The sequence below is a fragment of the Phoenix dactylifera genome, chromosome 8, assembly GCF_009389715.1.
Source record: "Phoenix dactylifera cultivar Barhee BC4 chromosome 8, palm_55x_up_171113_PBpolish2nd_filt_p, whole genome shotgun sequence".
NCBI classification, from domain to species: domain Eukaryota; kingdom Viridiplantae; phylum Streptophyta; class Magnoliopsida; order Arecales; family Arecaceae; genus Phoenix; species Phoenix dactylifera.
Genome location: NC_052399.1, coordinates 23,210,020 through 23,227,986, shown reverse-complemented (window position 1 = coordinate 23,227,986; position 17,967 = coordinate 23,210,020). Strand labels below are relative to the sequence as shown.

At 44.5% G+C, this 17,967-nt stretch overlaps 3 protein-coding genes across 3 annotated transcripts; 2 read left to right on the top strand and 1 right to left on the bottom strand.

Annotated features, from left to right (window-relative positions):
- Positions 1-1,968: 1,968 nt before the first annotated feature.
- LOC103700463 (probable F-box protein At4g22030) lies at positions 1,969-3,246 on the top strand. The gene has a single exon (XM_008782405.3). The coding sequence runs from the start codon at positions 1,969-1,971 to the stop codon at positions 3,244-3,246; it is 1,278 nt and encodes a 425-aa protein (XP_008780627.3).
- A 5,254-nt stretch (positions 3,247-8,500) lies between these two features.
- On the top strand, positions 8,501-9,778 carry LOC103700599 (probable F-box protein At4g22030). The gene has a single exon (XM_008782516.4). It carries the CDS (start codon positions 8,501-8,503, stop codon positions 9,776-9,778), a length of 1,278 nt encoding a protein of 425 aa, XP_008780738.3.
- A 2,092-nt stretch (positions 9,779-11,870) lies between these two features.
- LOC103702066 (peroxisomal membrane protein PMP22-like) lies at positions 11,871-17,524 on the bottom strand. The gene is made up of 7 exons (XM_039129298.1): positions 17,218-17,524; positions 17,038-17,136; positions 15,192-15,293; positions 14,814-14,889; positions 12,374-12,444; positions 12,207-12,292; positions 11,871-12,120 (listed from the first exon to the last, which is right to left on the bottom strand). The coding sequence occupies exons 1-7, from the start codon at positions 17,287-17,289 to the stop codon at positions 12,072-12,074; spliced, it is 555 nt and encodes a 184-aa protein (XP_038985226.1). The 5' UTR covers positions 17,290-17,524; the 3' UTR covers positions 11,871-12,071.
- Positions 17,525-17,967: the final 443 nt, after the last annotated feature.

The following is a 17,967-nucleotide window of genomic DNA, read 5'->3' as shown; positions in this document are numbered from 1 at the left end:
TTTGAATTAGTATGTGCTAAAGTTGAATGAATGGCCTGGTTGATCATCTGATCGAGCAATTTTAACCGTTCGATGCATCAGGCCAGCACTTCCTGTGCTTTCTGCCTCAAGATCTTGAACGCTCTCTCTCTCTTTCTTGCGTAGGGGCCGGCATGGTAAGGCGCAAGTCAACGTTCAAGATTTTGGAACAGAGATTTTCTCGTTTTTGCTGAAAAAATCCAAAACGATCACCACCATTGACAAGTACTACCATGGTATCATGACCGACCAATTGTTCATATGTGGTTCATATATCCACACGAAAAAAGAGCAATCTCATTTAGATCATAAGATAGATTCAAAGGGCTACGTGCATGGCATTTATCATGGTTTTGACTGAACTCCTGGCTTGGTTCAATACCATGGGTAAAATCACTTACACGAGGCGCCTCCCTCTTTATATCTTCCTTGAATTCCTTTTTGATATTTACATTCTCATGTAGGGGTGGCAATCGGGGCGGGTCAGTCATAAACGGGTCGGGTCAGATGCAGATCAGGTCAGAAAATTGTAAATCTGAACCCGACCTGTTTAATAAACAGGTCATTAAATTGCAACCTGAACCTGGCTTGTTTATTAAACGGATAACCCGACCCGACCCGTTTAATCCGTTTAATAATAAAAAAAAAGGGACAACAATGATCACAGATTCACAGGCTCACAGCCAGCCCTAATGGCGCCCTAATCTCTTCCTCCAAAATTTCAAATTCCTCCGCAGTGGAGAACCACCGATTCAAAATTTCACCCATAGCCGACCCTACTCTGTCTTCCTCCATGATCCCATCCTTCTGCAAACGGCAAACCCCCAACCCCCATGGAAGAAGACGAAGAACTCGTACTTTCTCATCGCCGAAGAAGGAGAACGAAGAGAGGGGAGGGCCCGAAACCCTAACCCTAGCCCCCGTCGCCGCTCAATTTCAGGTCGGCAGCGTTCGGGGTGTCACGGGGGTCGGCAGCGTTCGGGGGTGTCACGGGGGTCGGCGGCGTCCGGGGGCGTCGCGGGGTTCGTCGGCGTCCGAGGGCCTCGCGAGGAGCTTCGGGCCCTCCAGCAAACAGGAATGAAAAAAGGGAAAGGAACTCTGAGCTCTTCTTTGTTGACGCTCATGGATTTTTGAGAACGGGAAGGACCGAAGGAGGGAGGGTGGGAGGGGGAGAAGGTTTGTGGGAGTGAGGGTGAGCCGTGAGGGGATTGGGGATTTTTCTATGGGCTGCCCATCGTCCCACCCTCCCAGCCGTCCCAGGCTCCTAGCGAGCAAATAAACAAACAAACAAAAAAAACTTGGGCATGAAATTATAAACGGGTTAAACGGTTAGGCAGATCAGACATCTAAAACTCATATCTGACCCAATTAATAAACAAGTCAACCTGTTTACGACCCGAATCCGTTTAGGCCAAACCCAAATCTATTTATGGCGGGTCGAACACGGGTCGAGTTGGCGGGTCGGGTCATATTTTGCCACCCCTATTCTCATGTTCATTTTTATACAACCCTTTATAGTCCATCGTATTATTGGTAATACATTCTAATTAATCCATATATAGTTAAGGTTGGCATACTCGAGAGGCACAGGAAGGAGAAAGAGTCTCCCCCAACGGCCAAGGCCCATCGCCCAAGGCTTACCATATCAACTCCCATAACAGTCTCACCCATGCGGGGCCGTTGACGGTTTCCCCTTCAAAGGAGCTTTTTGCTTCAGATTTAACCAATTCAAACAGCGTTGCCTGGTCAAGAGTCAAGATTGCGACTTGAAAACCAAGTAAAAATCTCAACCACCGACTCAGTCCACAGCCATGTCTATATATAGGTATAACCTGGGCCTCTCTCATCCTCGTCACAGCAAACAAGCCTCAAAACAAGAGAGATATCTAAGCGACCACACCACCACAACCCACACAAATTAAAGAGATCTTGCTGCAAAGATCTATAAACATGGCCGCTCTGCAAGGTAGCCATCTCCTGTCCTCTTCTTCCTTCTCAAATGAACGACGGATTTGCGCCGCTCTTCATGTCCCCTCCCGTCCGAGAGCAAAGGGCATCTCCCTTCCAAAGCTCCCAGCCTCGATCAAGATGGAACAACTCGGCCTTAAAGAACATAATTCCGACGACCTTAGCTACTCGCAACCCCATCAGCCGATGACAGCCGATCATAAAGATGATCACCTGGTAGCCAAACTCTCGGCGATCGCTGAGGCCGCAGCAGAGCGAGCTGAGATGCACGCCATCATTGGAGAGCAGAGGAACAACTGGAACCACCTCTTCCTCCACTCCATCAACTCCATCAATCTCACTGCTTCCCTCATGGCCGGCATCTCCGCGGCTGTCACGGTGGGGGAAGCAGCACCCCATGTCTTAGCCTTCAAGCTCTCGTCCGTGGCCTTGTTCACCGCAGCAACTGGGATGATGCTGCTCGTCAACAAGATCCAGCCTTCTCAGCTAGCGGAAGAGCAAAGGAATGCCGCGAGATTGTGTAAGCAGCTCGAAAGATCGATCCACAGCACTCTCGCGCTCGGAGCGCCTGCCGAATCGGACATCGCGGAGGCTATGGCGAAAGTCCTCGCACTCGACAAGGCTTATCCGCTTCCTTTGCTTCCCGGGATGCTCGAGAAGTTCCCAGAGACCGTGGAGCCTACATGTTGGTGGCCTAAAACGCGAAAAAGGGAGCAAGAAACGAAGAAAGCATGCGTTAATGGGATGGCAGGCAATGGTTGGAGCAAGGAACTGGAAGAGGAGATGATGGGAATTCTTAGAGTTCTGAAGATGAAGGATGAGGAGGAGTATGTGAGAGTGGGCAAGCTGGTGTTGAACATTAACAAAACTTTAGCTATCGCCGGACCTCTATTCGCCGGCCTGGCTGCAGTTGGGGCTGGTTTGATAGGTTCTCCTGTTGACAGCCCATTGCCCGTGCTCTTCGGGGTCGTCGGAGGGGCGCTTGCAGCAGTAGTGAATACCCTGGAGCACGGCGGGCAGGTGGGAATGGTGTTCGAGCTCTGCCGCAACTTAAGCGGTTTCTACCGGAAGTTGCAAGAGGAAATCGGGTCCAACTTGAGGGAAAGTGAGGTGGAGAAGAGGGAGAATGGGGAGTTGTTTCGGATGAAGATGGCTTTGCAGCTTGGGAGAAGCCTCTCCGAGCTCAAAGGCTTTGCATCCTATGCTTCCCCTTCTTCTAATGACGAAGATGTTAAAGAATTTGCTGGGAAGCTATTCTGACTGTAATTGGTTTTCCCCACTTGACTGACTGTTAATGTAAACATTAATTACGATCCGTTAGTATGCAAAAGGAAAGCAGCTTGTTTGCATGTAAATTACTTTGGTACGGTAATACTTTGGAGATGTATATGTACCCAGTGGCTTCTGGGATGAATGGAAATTGTATGATGTCTTGAGAATTTTTTTGAGACTTGTTTTTCTGGTTATAAAATGTCGCAAGAAATTCCCAGTGTCTTTAAGAGAAAATGTTTTAAAATAACTGGAACTCTCTCTCTCTCTCTCTCTCCCCCCCTAATGACACTGGTTTTTAAGGTGTCCATGACATTACGTACTGTCTGGTACGTTCTTTACGAAAGCACACAATCTTACCGTTTTCTTAAACGCGGAATAAGGATTCGGCTTCCTCCAAACAAATCTAGTCACTTTGAACTTAATTTATACAGATAGATAAGCAAAAAAAATAAAAAATACTTTAAAATTTGTGCAAGAAGCAATCCAACAGTTCTCATTATAAAAAAAATTAATTATTCTATCCTGCAAAAGATACAACTCGGACCGTATCTTTTATGTTGGACTTGCCATAATGAAGTAATCTTAATACCAATCTTAATTCCTAAATTTTAATCACCACCCACCCCCTATAATAAGATGTAAAAGCAACGAGCATTTTTATTTTTATTTTTTTGGGTAAAACTTGGCCGAGGTTAATTAGTAAGTCAAAACCTACAAACCATAAACGTCTTTCCATCCAATGACAATTCTTTGTTACTGCTCGCCAAGTTTCACAAATACACGTTCAAGGGATAGGTGCAGGACCAGGTCTCGGTTTTAGGTTTTACCCAGTCGGAAGGTCCAACCCAAGCCAATTGACGGGTTCCACCGCTTAGACTTCTCCCAATTCCGTTATTCTGATGTTTGAACCGTAAACCAAGTCAGTCAACAACGGCACTCTGACCTCAACTCGGCATCATAGCCAACGCTATTATAAATAAGCACCCAAGCTTCCCATCTCACCACAAACATTAGCCCTCCTTGCATCTCAAAAACGAAAACCAGCACAAACTACAACTCCGGAAGAAGGAGAAGAAGAAGAAGAAGAAACCTGAAGCTGAAAGCAGCAGGAACGCAGAGATGGCAGCTCTTCAAGCCCAGAAACTACTCTCATCGTCAGCCGCCGCCGCAGCAGAATCACCGTCAGTTCGATACGGCAGCAGGTTTTCTGCGAGTCTTCATGCCCCTTCTAATGTCAGAATCAAGGGTAGGATCTCTCTTCCAAAGCTCTTGGCCAATTGCCTGCATTGCTTGGGGTTGTCGGTGGGGGCCTGCAGCTGCAGTGAACACCATGGAGCACGGTGGGCAGGTCGGAATGGTGTTTGAGCCGTTCCGCAACTGCGGCGGCTTCTATAGGTGGTTGCAACAAGAAATCGAGGCGAATTTGGGGGAAAGAGATCTGCAGAAGAGGGAGAATGGGAAGTTATTTGAGATCAAGATGGCATTGCAGCTAGGAAGGAGCCTCCCTGAGCTCAAAGACCTCGCATCATATGCTTCTCCCTTACGCAATGATGAAGACATTTAGGAGTTTGCCGGCAAGCTGTTCTAATTGTATCGTCAAACTGTTAAAACTGTACATTTTGTTTTGTTTTATATATATATATACATATACCGGCGGCTCATACTAGACAAGCGTGAGTGTACCCAGAGTAATCTGACAAAAGAAGTTGATAAAGAGTGGGAGGAACAGTTCTCTATACTGTATATTTTGTTCGCAAGATAAAACTTTCTTTTCATGGATATAGTAATTTTTAGACGCAATACCAAAATTGGACCTCACACGAATTAGGTATAGATACATCTTTAAGAGTCAAAAAGTAAAATATCCTGCAGTGAGGTTGGCAAAGTTGCATCATTCGTCCACAGACCACAGCATTTCGCCGGAATGATGTACAACAAAAGAAGCAACCCAAAACGATGCTCTGTTCGCCTCGTACTAAACATGACTCGTCGTTCCGAAGACAATACACTCACTGAATGCAATTGAAGTCGCCCGCAACCACTATAAGAATCCCCTATGAGACAAGATTTGTAATCTCACCCGAGATGGCTCTCATCCTGTAGTCAGTATTGGCCGATACACCAGACATAATCCATGGGATTTCATTTGGTTCAGGGATTACCATTACAACTTTTTGGGGGTAGTTATGGAACACATCCACCATGGCAACACTCCGCTTCTACAAGACTAAAATACCTCTAGAAAAGCCTTGAGACTCTACAGCAATAGACTCCTAAGCAGCAAACAGGCAACACGAAACTCGATGGAGGCCCTTTCCAGAGAGACGCGCCTTGCACAAGATGTCCAGGCCGTTCACTTGGACCAGTCTTCTAAACGGGGAGTTAAAGGAAGGCTTGGCCACTCCCCTACAATTCCAAATAAACATTTTCATTCCGCATCATTCTGCAATTTCGCCCCAGCTCCTCGCCGCACAGGGACCCACCAGTCTTCCCCACGTTGGGCCGGCCCACTACCACCCCCTTCCCCCTCAGCCAAAGCAATTAACTCCCCCATCACCGTCGAACGCACCAGCATCACCATCTTGAGGTGATCCAAGGGCCTTCAACACCATTAGCAGCTGGACGGCCAGCCACCAGCCCACTGTCGTTGACCTCCTGCTCGGTCGCATCCCTACTTGGCCCAGACTCCAAGGATCCCGTGTCCGAGCCTCCTAGGGTGCCACTGCCCCGCGAGGCGACACTCGGAGCAATCCCGGGAGGTCCCACCATCAACACCCCCGACAAAGGCGAGGAAGGGCCGAGGGTTGCCGAGATTGGAGGCGTCTGCATCAGAGAAGATGCCCGAGGAGAGGCAGAAGGTGGGCAACCCCTGCTCCCACGAGCTCGAGCCCGGCCCGACGCTCAGGCGCCTCGATTGCACCGAGCTCAGTGGAGTAGGTGGCCCGGCCCAAACTCCCATGCCAACCCCCATTACTTTGACCTAGATCCACTTTGGCCTGACCGGATGCCGGGCTTCTGGGACGTTTGTTGGACTAGCCCAATCCCGCTTCCGTCATCTAGACGTTTGGGCAAGCCTACACCCCGGCCGGCCCAGCAGGTCAAAGTTCAACCCGACTCGGCCACAACCTTGAGTCGATCTCGACCTCGAGCTTGAGTTAGCGCCCACGTCGGCTGACTAGACCATCGGGGGGGAGCGTCGCCGCGCCACCTTCACCGATTTTTGCGAGTTGTCCGAGTCCGACGGTGAACCTAAGGAACTCGGACGGTTGGGCAGGGATTGCGGCCTAGAGGAGGACGACTCGGCCATCTTCCTTGGTCGTGGTGGTCCCTTTGCAGCCCGAGGCAGCCGGATCTTCGTTACCGCCAGCCACGGGCTGAAGATTGGTCACCAAATCTCCTCGCTAGAGCTAAAATCCGGCTCCTCCCTGTTGTCGCCATTCTCCACCACCATGGGCATCCGCTCCAGCACCTCTTCCTCTAGTACTGGCGCCAGAACCTACAATCCGTCTTTGGGTGCTCAATCCGCCCGCAACCGTAGCAGAACCTAGCCACATCCTCATATACGAAAGGCTGCCACAGCACGCTCGCCTTCCCCGAGATCTGGATGTCGGGCAGCAGCAGCTCGGCGGCATTGATTGCCACCTTAACTCAAGGAAACCCCATGACTTTCTACCGCTGAGTGAACCTGCAAATGTACCACTTTTAAGTTGGTTGCATGACGGGAATCAAAATATATTATGCACCCGCATGATAGACGCAGCAATAAAACAATTTTTTTTACCATATGTGCTAATATTATAATAGTCAAATATAGATTAGCATATATGACAAAATGAGTCAATTTTTTGTGCGCTATTGATAGGAATGTTGAAACTAAACATCAAGGAATAAGAGAGATGACATACGTGGATTAGATCGATAAATAGTATCTTTCACTTAAATGCTAAAAAGAGTAAGATTAGTTTGTTAGTTGGACCATGCACGAACAAGGCCGGAGCGTAGGCTCTTTACAGAAGTCAGGCATGACATAAATCAAACCCAGATTACGTAACTTGTTTCGCTAATTTGTGGACGGGCCTGATTTGCTTCTAGGTCATCAGGTCGTACGTGTCACTTCCTTGGCCACTTATCTCCGATTTTGTTGACGTTTCAGGTTCTCACTCCGGATGTATCTTTCCGTAAGAGTCTTGGCCCGTGGGAGCCATCACGCACACGAGCAGAAAATTCTGCGCTCTCGACTTCCATGTAGCTCACACCACTCAGCATCTTTTTTCTGATGTTTAATCAAGTCAGCGGCCAAAGCATCGTTCAATTGATCCGTTTGAATTAGTATGTGTTAAAGTTGAATGAATGGCCTGGTTGATCATCTGATCGAGCAATTTTAACCGTTCGATGCATCAGGCCAGCACTTCCTGAGCTTTCTGCCTCAAGATCTTGAGCGCTCTCTCTCTTGCGCAGGGGCCGGCATGGTAAGGTGCAAGTCATCGTTCAAGATTTTGGAACAGAGTTTTTTTCGTTTTTTCTGAAAAAATCCAAAACGATAACCACCATTGACAGGTACTACCATGGCATCATGACCGACCAATTGTTCATATGTGGTTTATATGTCCACACGAAAAAAGAGCAATCTCATTTAGATCATAAGATGGATTCAAAGGTCTACGTGCATGGCATTTATTATGGTTTTGACTGAACTCCTGGCTTGGTTCAATACCAGGGGTAAAATAACTTACACGAGACGCCTCTCTCTTTATATCTTCCTTGAATTCCTTTCCATATGTACGTTCTCATGTTCATTTTTATACAACCCTGTCTAGCCCATCGTATTATTGGTAATACGTTCTAATTAATCCATATAAAGTTAAGGTTCGCATACTCGAGAGGCACGGGAAGGAGAAAGAGACTGGCCCAACGCCCAACGCCCAAGGCTTACCATATCAACTCCCATAACAGTCTCACCCATGCAGGACCGTTGACGGTTTCTCATTCAAAGGAGTTTTTTGCTTCAGATTTAACCAATTCAAACAGCGTTGCCTGGTCAAGAGTCAAGATTGCGACTTGAAAACCAAGTAAAAATCTCAACCGCCGACTCAGTCCACAGCCATGTCTATATATAGGTATAACCTGGGCCTCTCTCATCCTCGTCACAACAAACAAGCCTCAAAACAAGGGAGATATCTAAGCGACCACACCACCACAACCCACACAAATTAAAGAGATCTTGCTGCAAAGATCTATAAACATGGCCGCTCTGCAAGGTAGCCATCTCCTGTCCTCTTCTTCCTTCTCAAATGAACGACGGATTTGCGCCGGTCTTCATGTCCCCTCCCGTCCGAGAGCAAAGGGCATCTCCCTTCCAAAGCTCCCAGCCTCGATCAAGATGGAACAACTCGGCCTTAAAGAACATAATTCCGACGACCTTAGCAACTCGAAACCCCATCAGCCGATGACAGCCGATCATAAAGATGATCACCTGGTAGCCAAACTCTCGGCGATCGCTGAGGCCGCAGCAGAGCGAGCTGAGATGCACACCATCATTGGAGAGCAGAGGAACAACTGGAACCACCTCTTCCTCCACTCCATCAACTCCATCAATCTCACTGCTTCCCTCATGGCCGGCATCTCCGCGGCTGTCACGGTGGGGGAAGCAGCACCCCATGTCTTAGCCTTCAAGCTCTCGTCCGTGGCCTTGTTCACCGCAGCAACTGGGATGATGCTGCTCGTCAACAAGATCCAGCCTTCTCAGCTAGCGGAAGAGCAAAGGAATGCCGCGAGATTGTGTAAGCAGCTCGAAAGATCGATCCACAGCACTCTCGCGCTCGGAGCACCTGCCGAATCGGACATCGCGGAGGCTATGGCGAAAGTCCTCGCACTCGACAAGGCTTATCCGCTTCCTTTGCTTCCCGGGATGCTCGAGAAGTTCCCAGAGACCGTGGAGCCTACATGTTGGTGGCCTAAAACGCGAAAAAGGGAGCAAGAAACGAAGAAAGCATACGTTAATGGGATGGCAGGCAATGGTTGGAGCAAGGAACTGGAAGAGGAGATGATGGGAATTCTTAGAGTTCTGAAGATGAAGGATGAGGAGGAGTATGTGAGAGTGGGCAAGCTGGTGTTGAACATTAACAAAACTTTAGCTATCGCCGGACCTCTATTCGCCGGCCTGGCTGCAGTTGGGGCTGGTTTGATAGGTTCTCCTGTTGACAGCCCATTGCCCGTGCTGTTCGGGGTCGTCGGAGGGGCGCTTGCAGCAGTAGTAAATACCCTGGAGCACGGCGGGCAGGTGGGAATGATGTTCGAGCTCTGCCGCAACTTAAGCGGTTTCTACCGGAAGTTGCAAGAGGAAATCGGGTCCAACTTGAGGGAAAGTGAGGTGGAGAAGAGGGAGAATGGGGAGTTGTTTCGGATGAAGATGGCTTTGCAGCTTGGGAGAAGCCTCTCCGAGCTCAAAGGCTTTGCATCCTATGCTTCCCCTTCTTCTAATGACGAAGATGTTAAAGAATTTGCTGGGAAGCTATTCTGACTGTAATTGGTTTTCCCCACTTGACTGACTGTTAATGTAAACATTAATTACGATCCGTTAGTATGCAAAAGGAAAGCAGCTTGTTTGCATGTAAATTACTATTTGGTATGGTAATACTTTGGAGATGTATATGTACCCAGTGGCTTCTGGGATGAATGGAAATTGTAAGATGTCTTGAGAATTTTTTTGAGACTGTTGCAAGAAATTCCAAGTGTCTTTAAGAGAACATGTTTTAAAATAACTGGATCTCTCTCTCTCTCTCTCTCTCTCTCTCTCTCGTAATGACACTGGTTTTTATGGTGTCTATGGCCTTATGTACTGTTTCATACGTGCTTTACAACAGCGCGCAACCTTACGGTATTCTTGCACGCAAAATGAGGACTCGCCTTTCTCTTTTGATTGCATAATAGTGGTTTTGAACTTTGCACAGGCAAATAGTGAGAAAATAATAAATACTTTGAGATTTGTGCAAGAAGTGGTCGCCATCATTAAAAAAAAAAATTAACCATTCTACCGTGCCAAGGATACAACTCGGACCGTACTTTTATGTTGGACTTGCTGTAATGAAGTAATCCTCGTACCAATCTTAATTTTTGAATTTTAATGGCGACCGGATAAAGAGAGTCAGATCCAGCCCCCGATAACAAGATATAAAAGCAACGGGCACAGATTTTTTTATTTTTTTGGGGTAAAACTTGTAATAGATTAATTATTTACTATGTCAAAACCTAAAAACCATAAACGCCTTACCATTAAAGATGCGCTCCATTGACAATTCTTTACCATACCGCTCGCAAAGTCTCACAAATTCACGGTTAGGGGCCAGGACCAGGTCTCGATTTTATGTTTTACCCCGTCAGAAGGTCCAACCCAAGCCAATTGACTGGTTCCACTTATTAGACTTCTCCCAATTCCGTTATTCTGATATTTAAACCGTAAACCAAGTCAGTCAACAACGACACTCTGACCTCAACTCGGTATCATAGCCAATGCTATTATAAATAAGTACACGAGCTTCCCATCTCACCACAAACATTTTGTTCGCAAGATAAAATTTTCTTTCCATGGATATAGTTATTTTTAGACACAACACCAAAATTGGCCCTGAATTTTTTCTTTTTAATGCTAAGAATAGCAACCCACACAAATCAGATATAAATACATCTTCAAAGGTCAAAAAATAAAATATCCCCAGTTCACCTCACGATAAATATGACTCGCCGTCCCGAAGACAATACACTCCCTCCTACACTGCGAGATGTCCATGAGCAAGAAGGGTCTATCCCCAACTGTGGACTGCTCACAGATCCAGCCAATTATGATGACCGAGTCATCCTCCAACCTGTTGTGTTTCGTAGACTGTTGTACGAGCCGGCATTGTTTGCCCAAAGGAAAAGATCGGCTGGGAGTTTCCCTCGACACGCAGGAAGGTTCGGCTGGTTGAGACGAATCATAAGAAGACTGCCTCCACTGTACTGCGAAGTAGAGCAAGCTATGTGGCCAATACAGAGGAAAACAGGATGGCTCAATAAAAACAGGACAGAATGTGGAGCTTCTCGAAATGAACTTGCTCCTGTCTCAGAGATCGAGAAGAGGCAACCTCGTCTTCTGGAAAGCTGTTTGATCTTTATCAGCTCGCGTTGAGCTGGTTGTGCCGACAGAGAATATGGTATGGGTAAACGCCTGAAATCACAATGCAGCTTGACAGCCGAAAAGAAAAGTTCACTTTCTAAAAATTTTAATTCATCCTTAAACAACGTCCATTGAGCATCATGTTATTTTGAATGTTAGTGACAGTGTAGTTAGTAACTGGCTTAAGATTCTGACTTATCTTTTCCTTGAAAACATTAATAAGAGAGAATTAGTAGTTAACCACTTGCATCCCTTCGTATTTACAATCCCGAATGTTCTGATAAATTAGTCAAGAGTAGAAGCCTGCGTATTATATAAGTCAGAAATTCTTTTGGTAGGTCAAGCGGTGACCTTGTCATGAAAGAGTAACACAAGTGCATCTATATAAATTTCCATCGCAGTCCGCTTGAGGCATAGAGAAAAGAAATGCAGCAAGACTGCCCCTGAGCAGAAGGTCATGAAAAAGTGAAAATGAGAGCATTTGTCCTGATATTAAGAGCCAAGGTGTATAGATGGATGCCCAGTTTTTATAAAAGATAAATCTAACGACAGATATATATGTTGCATTTCATGAAAATGCCATAAAACAATACGTCAACAGTGAATAACATCAAATAGATCGACACCGTCGGGCCAGCTCCCCGAGCCAGAAACTCTTCCATTACTTACTCAAGGCCATTGTTCTGGCTCTAAGGTTTAGAAATATTCCCCTGCAGCAAACACCAAAAGACGCTCGGATTTACCAATCTATCAAATAAACAAATGAAACTAGTCCAAATTAACGTCAAAATCATACCAGCAACAGGCAACAAAGCTATGAAATACAACACGAAGTTGCAGCGGCATATATTGATGATTTATCCATCCTACTACGGGCCAGAACTGCATGGTATGTCAAAATAGTTATTCAGGCAGGATGCTCGGAAATCACCATGAGGTAAGACCCTTGTAGATTTTACATACCATCCATGAAGTCAGCTGCACTGAGGGATAATCCTTCTTAACTTTATCCTTAACCTGTGGCCAAGGTCTCCCTACATCACAAGAATTTGTATTAGTTGATGGAATAAGTGAATAGATCCTGAGATTAGATACATCTATTATAACACTTCTTGCACACAAGTGATCTGATGATTTCATTATTTCTCTCTTTTCCCTTTTCCATTCTTCAACAGATAAAGTTATATAAGTTCAACGAACATATGAAGTTGTCTTCTCTATTGACAATTACGAACTCGGCATGATAAGAGCTAATGAGCAGTGATTTCCTGACATGCATTCTTTCCAGAGATGCAAGATTAGAGATGCTCATAATCCAAGGAGGATGGTCCTGCATAATGCTGCCAGAAATTGTTCTGATTCTTTAGTGCTATCTTTCTATTATCATCAACATGAAGTGCTGGATATATTTAATAATAAATGAAAACCAAGATCTGTGTCTTTGCTAGTTTGGATTGTCGAGCTTGTGCTGTTATAAGACTTGTCTTCAGTGAACGCGATTGCCAGTATCGGAGAATAGGGTTTTACAGAATAACATTATTATGCCGGGAATTGATAAGGATCTTTGATATGCAGTGAGAAGGCAGAAGATGCATGGTGAGAGTTTTTGGATTGTTCTAGCATGAAGTTCATATGCACCCAACTATTACTTGCTCAGAGCTGGCTGAGCAGAACCGAATGAGCAGCTCATACTAGAAATTGTGCTAGGCTGCTAGCTATGGTAGCTCATCTATAAAAAACAAGGTTAATAATTATTCAACATGATTAAAAATTTGCACATCTGAATCCACAACCTCAATTAAAAGCCAAGTCATCAAGCACGGCAGGGTGCATGCACTACAAGAAACTTGGACATTAGCGACGCTTTTTTTGGCTATTAGCGACGCTTTTAAGCGTCGGTAGAAACCATCCCGACACTTTACAAAGCGTCGGTAAAGCGTCGCCTATGCTACAGTGGAAAAAAAATTTTCCGACGCTTTCAAAAGCGTCACTAATTACAATTTAGCGACGCTTTTAAGCGTCGCTTTTTTCCGACGCTTTAAAGCGTCGCTCTTTACCGACGCTTTAAAGCGTCGCTAATTACCATTTGCCAAAAAAATTACCATTAGCGGTCTGCATCTTCTCCTCCATTCCATGGTGTTGATGGAACACAAAGAGAAATATAAACAACCTCCCCGATCGATACCTTCATTCCATCCATGCAGAATGGTTGGGTTTGGCTATATAAACAGTTCTTTTTTTTTCAGATCCGCCGATGTGGGACTAAAATGAGGTGGTTTTTTGGCTTCCGACGACGCTTTTAACGACGCTTAAAAGCGTCGTTATTTAACAACGCTAAAAAGCGTCGTTAAAAGCGTCGTCAATTACATTTTAACTTATCGTCATTAGCCGACGCTGTTAAAAAGCGTCGTCATTAGCCGACGCTTTTAAAAAGCGTCGGCAAATGTCGACGGGGAAAAATTTTTTGCCGACGCTTGGAATAAGCGTCGGCAAATAAGAGTCGGAAATTTACTTTTTTGGCGTAGTGATGCAGCCTAGTAAGAAGCTGTTTATGGAATCTGACACTGATTTGCAGTCATTTGAACGGATGACCAGTAGGATTTCTGCAAAAGTTTGAGTCACACCTAGGTGTTGCTTTGTTCCTTGAACATCTTCAAAGTCATGCATAATTGGCAGAAAACCAATAAAGCTATAGACCTCCTAGCCAATTCTAAAAGTGCCATGCTACGGCTGTGGCTATAATAATGTGTGTTCTCTTATAGCATGCTTCATGTGCTTATCATAGACATAAACCATAATTAAGTTAACTAAAACCAGAATTTTGATATGTTTTCTTTAAGGCATAACTGATAAGTTAATTCATGGTTGGAAGTCAGAAGAGTATTGTTCAAGTAATTTCCAAGTTAGATAAGAGCAAGCAAGTATTATTTAGTACGTGCAAGAGAATGGAGATAGATAATTATGAAACTAGTATTCCTTTAAGCCTTTATACCAAAAAAATAGCCTTCGTACCAAAATGATGCCAATATATGAAACTTGACAAGATTACTGCGTAACAGATTGATGAAAATATAATATATCACAATAGCTGATAGAATTCAACATTGTGATAATAGGTATAAGACTAAACGGTCCTGTGGCACAAGTCACCTTATTTGCAGAAACTGGAATAAAGATATCTACCTTGAAGCACGAAATATAGGTGGATAGAAAAGTTTCTTTGTACGATGTCACATGCATCCATGTCAAGCATGTTGCACAGTCAGTAACTTCAAACAAGTACCAAGTAATTCAAATACCTTCTTTTTTGTTTTTGTTTTTGGTGGTGGTTGGGGGGGGGGGAGGTAAAGAGAAGATGCAAAGACCTTAAGATGCCATTGAATTGTCAGAGAATGGAACTTACGCTCAACAATTAATCCATAATATAGCAGGAACAGCAAATTGTTCCAAGGAGAAGATGTCATCTGCTCCAACAGGACCTGAAAAAGTACATCACTAGAATGTGTGAGCAAGTAACTTGATCAGCTTGATACTTTGTTCCAGGAACGGCCCACTATATTGCCATTGAGACGTCCACATCTAAGGAGAATTAGTTGCTGTCATATGAGGTGCTTTGTTTGTATTGATTGGTGTGTGTTTACGAATCCTCCCCTTGTGAACTGTCATATTTACTTTCTCATGAAGAGACACCAGCTTTCTTATATCTTTTCTCACTGATTTTAGTGAACCTTACTATATCACCTTTCAGAGAGCAAGTAATTAAGGATGAATATTACTTTACCTTCTTGGCTACAGTCTTCTTATCTTTCTTCCCCTTGAAAATGATATCCAACAGCTTATGAAGGAAGTGCCCAAATGGTCCACCATAGGCGAATCCAAAGAGCTGAACGTCATCATGTCAGCATATGAAACTGAAACTAATTAATAACTTCCAATACATGCATGAGCATGTTCTTTTGATGCAAATGAATACTGAATGCATATCTTTTACATGTATCAGCATATATGTAAGCATGAGATCATACCTATGAGTATTAAAACATAAAACATCTTCAAGGACTTATAATGAAATGCAATAATATCTCTCAAGAGGCTGTAAATGAAAGACATGTATTATTTAGAATATGACATTGAGGGCGACAATATATAACCAGTACAAGTAATCAAAATCATGTAGCTTAAGAGATTCAACTATATAACTTGTTAGCATTCTGTCATGAAGTACCAGCTTGTGCACATACATAAAAAAAAAATTATACATGGCAGGGCAACAAGAGTATATGCTCACAGAGTGCCCATGTAGGTAAGGTATGATTCACAATGTATGCTAGCAAAGTGCTGGATAGTTTTCTATTTCACTGATGTACTACTCCAGGTGAGTATATAACAAAATGGTTGTCTACTATATGTATTAGACAAAAAAGAAATGCCCGACTCCCAATTTCACAATTATTTGGATGATGATTGTTATAACATATAAACTATGTCAACTCTCTCATATTATAACCGATGGAGAGAATATTGGTCATCCTGACCTCGGGTTGTTCCAACCTCTTTGACCTCGGCTTTAACCAAAGTGAATGACCTTGGTATTGGCCGACATGACATTCTGGTTAGTTCTGTCTCGAAGTATTGCCAAAGGTCATTAAATAAGTTGCAATAATAGTCTTAGCAACCGTTACACTAGTACAGTAGTAAAGACACGATCAATATGATTATCACTGCATGTTAATTGTGGAAAATCATTATCATGCGGTTAATGCATATTTAACCATTATCGTGTGGTTATGACACTTTCTGATAAATCAGGTAACAGACACCGCTCTCATCCTATATATAGGGATGACTAGAAGACCCTCAAGTAAGTATTCTTAAGTTTCCTCTGTCCCTAGAGCACTTTTCCACGCTCTCTCTCTCTCTCTCTCTCTCTCTCTCTCTCTCTCTCTCTCTCTCTCTCTCTCTCTCTCTCTCTCTCTCTCTCTCTCTCTCTCTGTTTCTCCCATTGTTTCTCTAGATTTTTACTAACTTAAGCATCGAAGGGTCCCCACAGAAAACCTTCCGGCAAGTAGACTTCTTTGCAGGTCAATCCCGCCTTCCTCCTCGGTTTCAACCGACCTCGGCAAACCTCGGTTCTAGCCGATCTCAACACACCTCGGGTAGAGACCGACTTAAACCCAGATTCTAGCAGTAACAATAACCACCAATTTTCCTTTCACATTTGATCATCTCAATCTTGTCAAAGTTTATTCTGTGCCACCAATGTCAAGGAAATCCATCTTCACATCGAATCGCCCGACTGAATGACATTTTCAGAGGGTTATTTATTCCATCACAAGCGAACAATAGGTATAATTACAGTCGAAGATCAAGTATAAAAAAGTAAGATGCCTATGCACCCATGTCTCGGACCCTTAAGTCAATAAATCAAACTAATTTCACCTCGGCTTCAGCAAACTGGAATTCCAACACGTAGCCAACTACCTGGTTTCTTATTACGCTTCAGAGAAAGGCACCACCTTCCCGAACAAAATTCACTAGCAACAACATCACATCAGAATCTTTGCCAGCTCAATCACTACCTACAAATTAACATGAAAAAAGAAAAAAAAAAAAGCAGAAAAGTATACCACTTTAAGAAGAAGTCGTCTCAATTGAAGCCTCTGAATGCCCGAGAGCTTCTGCGCCACGGAATCGCTGACCCCCGCCAATACCCCGGCAGTGATGGCCTGTCGGCAGAGCAAAAGAATCACAGCGCAACCATTACTCAGTAGACGGAAAAGAAGGGGTAGCAGAGGGAAAGGAAATACCTTGGTCCGCAAAGGGTGGAGTTGGAGCTGCCGCATGTACTGTTCCCATCCCTTCTTCGCTATCTCGCCCATCCTTCCTTCCTTCTTCTTCTGCTTCTCCTTCTCTTGGTCAGAAAGGAAGAAGTGCCCCCTCCTCTGGTCTTAATAGGATTCGAATCAAGGGAGAAGTCGGCCGGACGCGGGGCTCGGGCGGAGAAACCAGCTCCGGTGGAACCGGGAATTGGGCATCTCCTAAAGATCCTGATACCAAGATACCAGAAGACCTTTGTCTCTCACCACACTCAGACGCTGGTCTTCGCTCTCTTCAAGACGCAAGGCCTGCCGACCGCATCTCAGAGTATTAAATATCAGTTGTTTGCGACACGTGCATGCACGTGTGAATTGAAATTGGAAAGAAAAAATAAACAAGCAAGAACGATTAATTACTTTAACAAACATCACTTTATAACACTTACATTCATTGATTCATTGATGTGGCTGAAATTCGCAATTTCCTGAAATCTTATCTGCCAGATCAACCCACTAACTAAAAAATAACATATAATCCATGGCATCAGCGACCGGCCATGTCTCCAAGCAATTGCTTATAGCCCGATGTGATTTCAGCGCACTACAACAAAAAAAAAAAAGTCACAATGATTTGAAACGGCAGATAAAAAAAACTTAGCTACTCGTTCGAAAATCGCATAATTTTAATCAGATCAGCAACCATTCTTTAGCATGGGATTTTAGAACAACGACTAGTTTTTC

Coding starts and splice junctions, on each gene's coding strand:
- LOC103702066 (XM_039129298.1), bottom strand. CDS start 17,289: ATGGGCGAGATAGCGAAGAAGGGATGGGAACAGTACATGCGGCAGCTC. Junction 14,890..15,191: donor AGAAGACTGTAGCCAAGAAG/GTAAAGTAATAT, acceptor GTACTTTTTCAG/GTCCTGTTGGAGCAGATGAC. Junction 12,121..12,206: donor AGCTTTGTTGCCTGTTGCTG/GTATGATTTTGA, acceptor TGTTTGCTGCAG/GGGAATATTTCTAAACCTTA.
- LOC103700463 (XM_008782405.3), top strand. CDS start 1,969: ATGGCCGCTCTGCAAGGTAGCCATCTCCTGTCCTCTTCTTCCTTCTCA.
- LOC103700599 (XM_008782516.4), top strand. CDS start 8,501: ATGGCCGCTCTGCAAGGTAGCCATCTCCTGTCCTCTTCTTCCTTCTCA.